General features: G+C 37.0%; 1 protein-coding gene across 1 annotated transcript; it reads right to left on the bottom strand.

The window, feature by feature from the left end:
* Nucleotides 1-205: 205 nt before the first annotated feature.
* On the bottom strand, nucleotides 206-6,322 carry LOC149782021 (protein FAM151B-like). Its single transcript, XM_089934820.1, has 4 exons — nucleotides 6,210-6,322; nucleotides 4,571-4,684; nucleotides 3,264-3,752; nucleotides 206-1,315 (listed from the first exon to the last, which is right to left on the bottom strand). Exons 2-4 carry the CDS (start codon nucleotides 4,680-4,682, stop codon nucleotides 651-653), a joined length of 1,266 nt encoding a protein of 421 aa, XP_089790946.1. The 5' UTR covers nucleotides 4,683-4,684; nucleotides 6,210-6,322; the 3' UTR covers nucleotides 206-650.
* Between the last annotated feature and the right edge of the window lie 2,500 nt (nucleotides 6,323-8,822).

Raw genomic sequence — 8,822 nt, 5'->3', positions numbered from 1 at the left:
CACACACACACAATAGCTATTTATTTTTTTTTTTTAATGAAATTATATATCTTTAATGAAACGAGGGGGAAAAATAAAATTATCTTGTAAAAGACCAAGTACGATGTATCTTTAAAATAAAGCTCTGAGAATGATATGTTTTTTTTATTATTTCATCCTCACAAGAAGGAATATTAAATAACCAAGAAACAGCATTGTTGAAATTTCAAATTTATTTATTTACCCTTATTTAGCATAAGGGAACATAAATAAAAAATAATATAAAGAAACAGCATAGTAAAATATAAATATTGAAATGAACTTCAATCATAAAATGGAGACAAGTGAAATGTTGTATGCACACGCTGTTGCCTCTTGATTTAAAATTCCAAAATACGCGACTCTAAATCCCCAATACACTATCTGAAATCTCGACGGAACCTTAGCTCGGCAGGGTAATGCGCATGACAGACAAGATACTTGTCTGGTCAACCAACAGATGTGTAATATTTGACAATGCAATGTCCATATAAGCGCCGAAAGATTATACTTAAACGAGATCAAGTACTACACTGTCCCCAACGAAATCTCTCAAATAAATGGTGTAGAACGTGGACACCGACAACAACCCACAGCTGAAAACTAACACAAAGCAATGAGAACACTGACCATTACCCTCTAGTCTCTGGCATCAGTTCATCTGGAAGATCGAAGTAAACACGATGTTTTTCGCTCATTTGATAAATAGTGTTCATGTCCTCTTTGTTCACATCATCCAGGGCACTGCTCCAAATTTTTAGCGAGTATCTCTCTGACTGCTGCAGTAACCAATCAAAATTGCCCCATGATGACTTAACAAGAGCCGCGCGGACTGGAAAAATAACAGTTTCCTGAAAACCTTTACAAAGCTCATGCAACTGAGTCACGTGCTCGCATGTATAACTGTTTTCCTTGTTTGCCTGACCCTTGGCGGTGGTGAAACCGAGTGACAGGGTAGCCTCAGGAAAATGTCTGAGACAGATTTCTAGAAATCGATTCGCTGTGACAGTAACGGTTGGACCATCCGGTCCTTGCAATACATCTGCATTTAACCAAACTGGAATGGTCAACTTTGCGCGTCTCTGAGTAAGTAACAATAACGTTGGTTCCACTGCCTCTATGCTTTTGAAATCAAGTTCGAGTCCCTTTTTCCCGGAAAGTACGACAGCGTCTATCCACTCATCAAATGTGATGTCACTGTATATGTTTGGTGGATGCGCCATGATTGGAACATTGGTCTGATTTTCTGTTCCTTGTCCCTGCAGCAAAATGTCTGCCTTGATCATCATAAAGTCTCCTGTATAATAATAATAATAATAATAATAATAACTAGAAGAGGAAATGGAACAAGAAGATAATCATCATAATCATAAATAACCATAAGAATAATAAGAATAACAATACTTTAAATAAACCTAGGGTATGTACTGTAATATTTGCATCGACCTCTCATTTAATAGCTTTCTTCGAGTTTACTGATTTTTGTTGTTGTTGATAATAGGATAATTGGATAGTGGGGAGTCAGAGTTGGTGAAGGGAAGATATTTCTCAGCCAAGTAACTAACCAATTTCTAGAAGCAGACGTCAGAATATAGTGTTGTGTAATCAGAGGTAGGAATAATTCTTTGTATTAGGTTTTGGGTCGTTTTCTGTATATTTTTGGCGTGAAATACTATCATTTGTCTCGGAAAGGCTTACTGAGGAATCATACAAATACGAAACAAGAAAAACCATTCAAAAATGAAACTAGATTTTCGTGATGTGAGGTCATTAGGTGATCAGGAAAAATTAATGTAATATTTGCCCGTTTAATAACATTTCAGTTGACAACAAGGTCTTGAGGTCCTTGGAAACAAGGAAAAACAATGGACTAAAAGTCACGCTTAAGCCGAGATTTCTTGCGTGTAACAAAACTCTGAAAAATGCTGAAACATTTCTTTCCTCTAAAAATAATAGAAATTAAATTTACAAAACCTGTTCCAAAAATATTTAAGAATCTCTTGTTTGGAATTTATTTGCTTCTTTTTTAACTCTTCAAAAACCTACGTGTGTCATTGTTATTGATACACATCCAATGTCGAACAGTTTTAGTCTGTCATTCTTACCAGCCCCACCGGGAGATAACAGACTGATGCGTTACTGATCATAGTCAACATCACGTAGAAAAAGCGTTTAGAATTTTTTAATTGTGAACTACGATGCACATGGTGACCAATGGACCAGGTCGCTAGATCAGATACAGTATCTCACTACAGTTCCTTATTCATGCTACCCTAATGATACATTAAAGATAAAAACCATTCTGTCAAAATTCATTCAGTTCCTTATTCATACTACCCTAATGATACATTAAAGATAAAAACCATTCTGTCAAAATTCATTCAGTTCCTTATTCATACTACCCTAATGATACATTAAAGATAAAAACCATTCTGTCAAAATTCATTCAGTTCCTTATTCATATTACCCTAATGATACATTAAAGATAAAAACCATTCTGCCAAAATTCATTCAGTTCCTTATTCATACTACCCTAATGATACATTAAAGGTAAAAACCGTTCAGTCAAAATTCATTCATTTCCTTATTCATATTTCCCTAATGATGCATTAAAGATTAAAAAAAGTTCCGTCAAAATTCATTCAGAAGGGATGATATGATGTTGGAAATCAAATTATATAACGACAGTCGTTGGACCAAGCCTTTACAAACCGGCCACGATATTATGATTGTTGCCTGGGGGATTTTGTTTTTAAATCATCCTCTACGAATGGAGTAATTTGTCTTTTCATAGACCGCGGTGCAAAATCTGGGAATGGCGTTAAAAAGGCAAGAAAGGAATCGCCGATACTGTTCCAATAATTTCAGTTGAATAGAAGTAAATGACACAAGTTACATGACGTTCACAAATTTAAGATCCAGCACCTACCAAGTTTATAACACAGCTGCAATCGCAGCCAGAAAAGTTGTGTATATGTCCAGCCATTCGCATGCTCAACTACAAGTGTATCCAAAAATAATGTCGAGCCGGTGTCTGTCAAACACTATAGTCGTGTGACTGTGAAAAAATGTCTAGCCGGTGAAAGTTAATAACTTGTACACAAAGCTTTAGCTCAAAATCGAACTTTTTTAACAAAGATCTTTACGCTAGAAAAGTAATACCAATGTATCGCTGTCTGCTAACCTTAGAGTGCAAAAAATAGACAATTTTAGAATTTTTGAGCAATGAAGACGTGAAACCAAACCTTGGAGAGCATCCTGCAGCATCTTCCGAGAGTTGGTGGAATGTGACCACTTAATCTTTGATGCATCAGTCACCTTGAAAAACTGCATTACACCTACAGCGGTCGCTGACTTCTGCGTCAGCCATTGCTGGCGAGATGCAAGCCGACGAAAGTAAAATTTGGATTTTTGCCATTCGTTTTGAGCATGATGTGAAATGTTATTACTAAAGGATGAATTTTCTTCAGAATTGTCATCTGATTCAAAACTGTTGGTTGTTGTGTCCTCTAAATTTTCAGACGACTTTTGAAGGTTGCTTAGGGGTTCTTGGAAAACCCGATTAGGTCCACGCATGTTAACACGCCGTTCGAAATTTTTTGCTAATCTCAAAAGATTCTGCATGGCTTTTATGTCGCGAAGTTCATCGTCGTTTGAACGACCGAAATTTAGCGATGCATCTGAAATAAAATCTTGTGTCTCAGAAATACTTGTATCCGTTGTGACTTGTTCGCCTGAAAAGCAAAATTTAAGTAAAAAAATCAGTTTTGAAAAAAGAATAATTAATTTGCATTTTCTATAAATGTCTGATGTCAATTTATTTTCACACGTTCATGCCAAATGTCAATACTGACGTAAAGAAAACAACAGTTTCTTTTTTATTTTCCACCCTTTAAAACGTTTAAGGAATAGCAATAAACACCAAGATATGAACAAAAGATTTAGAGTTTTAACCGATGATCAAGAAAATAAAGAAATGATAATATAAATCTAACTTAGCAATGTAAACAATGACTATATATATATATATATATATATATATATATATATATATATATATATATATATATATATATATATATATATATATCCTCACCATAAAGACGTGTATTGTTATATACGAGAGGCGCAGTTCCTCAGAGCGTCGACTCTTAATCCAAGGGTCGCGGGTTTGATACCCACTCAGGCCAGCCTGGGTCGACTGCCAGTCCTTGGGTAGGGCACTTATCCCCCGTTTCTTCGGCATGATATAACCAACAATGTATCAAATTTATTATATACCAAACTGGACTAAGTCAAATATTGGGACTTGAATTATTGCGTCTTCTGTTTTATGTTGTTTTCAAAATTTACCTGGTATTTGAAAACACTGCAGAAAGTTGCAGAAAGGACCAAGATTACAGATGACTCGATTTGTTATGTTCCTTATACTTTCGCTCTTTCCTTTAAATGTGGATTTTGCTCCCTAACCGCAGACCATAATAAAGATTGTTTGCCAACTATGTGGTCACCCGGATGCAAATTAACAATCTTATTAACTATGTAAGCCTACCTTCTTGTACTGTTTTAACACTATCCTCTGTGTTGTCCTTTTGACATTCAACTGGGTACAAAAACTGTTCCGTCTCAGTAATAGGCGATAAACGCTTAACGACTACTGCCATAGCTGAAAGTAAAGATGATTACAGTGCAGACAGATTTGACAGCATAGAAGTCTCAAAGACTCTTTAGGTAACAGTCCATATTTACTTCGGCAAGGAAGCAGTATAACGGCAAACTGTATTATTTAGACCTAGTACCATCGCCCCCTTAACCGCTCCGGTGGCCTAGTGGTTAGAACGTCCGTCTCGGATGCGGAGGTTCCGGGTTCGAACCCCTGTCGAGTCATAGCAAGAAAATGGTACTAACAGCTGCCTCGCGAGGATAGTTTTAGGACACATCGGCCTGGTGTCAGGATAATGTGACTTGGTGGGACATCATGCAACATGTCAGCGGCATGATGTCCCAGTGCAAGACATCACCATAAACTGTCATACTGCAGACATCGTTGCGATATACTGAAAAACTGTTAAAGCTACGTTAAAAATCCAAATCACACACACACACACACACACACACACACAAATTATCCCACCCCAAGCTGATGCACATACATTTTCATACCCTGTCATTGGACGTCATTTATATCCTACCTTTTAAATAAGACAACCCGTACCTCACATTTTTGAGTGCGTCAACAAAAATTATACTTGAAACAGTTAACATAATGTACGCACACTGCATATTGTACATACGGACTACACCCTTATCTTGAAGCATATTATTGTTCTAATAAAGATAATAGGTCCAAGGAATACGGTCTCTCGAAAGATCACGTGGTATCATGATCCACCACTGTATCAAACAACTTGATAAACTTCAACATAAAAATTGCAAAATTGGCAACGATGACGAGGAAGTCACCATCGTCCCCAAAAAACAAGTGTATCCCTAGCTATCTGCTTATGCAGGCGAAACAAAGAGGGTTGGGAAAACTCATCCTCAGCATATAGGTTCAAATATAAGCACACCCTCGTTATAACGGGCCTCACTACTACGAAATCCTCAACATGAAATATCACGTTGTACTCAAGAGAGCATGTTGTACTCAAGACGGCATGAATAATTTATAAACACTTCGTTATAACGAATTCCTTCTTTACATACATACATACATGCATGCATACATACATACATACATACATACATACATACATACATCCTCGTTATAGACTACTATGTTTAGAATCCATTTTGCAGTTTTTCGAAAGTTACATACATTCATTCAGAATGTGTTTCAACAATAGTTTCCACTGCAATAAGCAGACGTTTCTGTTCTTCTCTAAATTCTTCTTTTAAACGATAAAAATACGTAATTATACATCCACAGTACCGGTACATACCTCTACAAAATCGACCCGAAGATGGAAAGTGAAAATGTTCGAGGTACAGTGACTTAATCTAATCCTTTTCAGTAAAAGGACGTTGACAATGGAAGAAAAACGATCGACTGTCAAGCACAGCAAGATTTCCTTCATTTAAACCGAGCTTATAGATGAATTGCACAACAAATTAATTTTAAGGGAACAAAAACAACAAAGAGCAAATACAATACAAATCTATCTATTGACGATACTGGGAGAAAAAAATACCTGTAAATTTAAAGGAATATGCAGATGTAGTCAAACTGACACTATTAGCAACACTATATCTAGCATCCTCCTCGTTTTGTCCAGAACCATGATCCCGAATGGCTGTCGCACCATTTCATGACTGCCCACTTCAACATACTACTCGACCTCGACATATAAAAAGGCCTGTTTACCAAGACGAGCTCTGCGCTTGTATTTATAGATTTCTGTCTAAAAACCGGAATATTCTTGTCACAACCACGCCAAAGCAGCGCTTTATTGACCCGCCGTAGACTTCATCATCGATTGCATGCGTTGCGATGTACACTTAATTGCTTCGGCTTGAATGAGATAGCAGTCGGTAGTATTACAGTTACAACTATTAGCTTTTCAATAACGCTCGCCGTCATTTGACTAAACCAATTGGAAGCCAGGTCCAAATCCATTCATAAAATGGGGTGATACTCTACCTACATATTTTATTGTCACAATTGGGTACAAAGGGATTGGGCACAAGTTCAAACAACTTAAATGAGAGAGACAGACAGAGAGACACAATGACAGTAATCACGATTTTAGTAAGTTATTGAAATCATCCAGAAGCGGTTTATATACCTTATTTTTACACTATAGCTAGGACAAGGGCCAATCGGTTAGTTTTGCGTAGGATCATACCGGAAAGTTTTGCATAAGGGTCCGCAAAGGGACCCAAATATCATATATATTTACAAACAGAATAATAGACTAGAGCGGGGTCCCTAGTGGCTGAGCATCTAATGCGCTCGCTTTTACCGATCACTGCAATCTCACCTCTGTCCGGCTGGTTAGAGTCATGGGCTCGACCAATATGGATATGTTAAAAAAATCTTCCCGGGTGCTTTCCATACGGTGATTCTTTCCGGGGTTTTCCTGACTTCTTCCTTCACCATTGGTCGCCATGTATAGCCAACCTATCAAGGTATCACGGTATCAATTGTTTTTCCATATACCTCAGTGCTAATATTTTGTGAAATATATATACTTTCTATCCTACCTCAGCATGCATGTCACACACTGTCATAGAGAACAATGCTAAATTGTCAATTTGACAAGGACAAAACCAGGTACTCCATTGCATTTAAGAGAGACAACTCTGCTGCAACTAGATAGGGATAAGAGTTATCTAGTCACAACAGACAGTTTCAGCCATGTGTACATTTTTTAAAAATCATAAAAAAATACAAAATATGATCAAGACAGGAATTAACATAATCTCACACGTTGCCAGGAGGCTGAACTTTTTTTAAGCCTAACAGAAAGTACAACTCTTACACCAATCACAGCTAGTGTTGTTCTTTATTTCTGAATGCAATGTTCCTGTACCTTAAGCTCTGCCCACCTGGATTTGCGCAATTGGTACCGTTATACCTCATGCGCTGACAAATGGCGTTAAAATCCAAAACAACAACAAGAGACTGGAGCAGCAATGACTCACAACGATATTGATATGTGAAATATCAATCTGGATTTGTTCTCCGTGTTTCATTTATTGTATACTCCTTGTTGCACCATCCGTAAACCATGTGCACTAAAGAATTTGGGGAAAAATAGCAGCTCACTGCATCTCTCAGTGGATATATCTTTGTGTCAAGACACACACACACACACACACACACACACAACAACAACAACAATAACAAAAAAAAGAAAAGATTTTACCTCTAAATACGTTTTAGCCTGCATCCGTAAAACTTATTAGGTGACCACTGCATGTTTACACACACACACACACACACGTAATTCACCTACATAGCATTTGGCTGCAGATGTTAATTATATTAAGGCATTGCTTCGTGCCTACTGGACATAATTAAAAGAGGGCAATGACATTAGTGGGCTGTCAGTTGGAAATAATCCGCGGGAACACAACAAAACCGAACCACTGCTTTAAAGCAATCAAGAGCTACCTACAGCACGTGTGCCAGATCCGGTACACGGCTTGGTTTCATCCCCTTATATATATATATATATATATATATATATATATATATATATATATATATATATATATATATATATATATTAGGGTGTGGCTTTAAATATCGCTTCTCTGGCTTGGAAGTCTTTAAGTGCCTGCTTTGAAGTATTGGCGCTTTTGATTACATTAGCTGCCAGTGACGCAATCTTCATGAAGACTGATTTCCACTCGAAAACAGTATTTTATTAAAAGTAAATTGTGAAGACCTTAGAAGAAAAGCACTTTACTTTCTTCACGAATGAAAATCTTCAATAAGATCTTTTCATGAATGAATCGATAGATAGTAAAGGTTAATGTTTTCGTGAAAAATTTAAATCTTTAATCAATATACCAAATTCTTTCCACACAGAAAAAAATGCATATACGTTTATACGTCAATGCAAAATGTTCACTAATTAGAAGAATGGTTCGCAATTTGCTCACGTAAATAAACCGTGCACTCTTCCGCATCCCACTCTAACCAATATGACGAAAATGAGTCTGCAGAACAAAAAGTGCATATATCTACCGAAAACAGCGAGCACAATTGATTCGTCAGCATGCACATCTTTTGATGATGGCCAGAACATGTACTGGGTCTCACAGCAATCCACTAAAAACTGCACGAATAGTTGCAC

The sequence above is a fragment of the Sinohyriopsis cumingii genome, chromosome 15 (genome assembly GCF_028554795.1).
Source record: "Sinohyriopsis cumingii isolate HCF-2022 chromosome 15, ASM2855479v2, whole genome shotgun sequence".
Lineage (NCBI taxonomy): Eukaryota > Metazoa > Mollusca > Bivalvia > Unionida > Unionidae > Sinohyriopsis > Sinohyriopsis cumingii.
The sequence above is the reverse complement of the archived record's forward strand: the minus strand, read 5'-3'. Positions and strand labels throughout refer to the sequence as shown.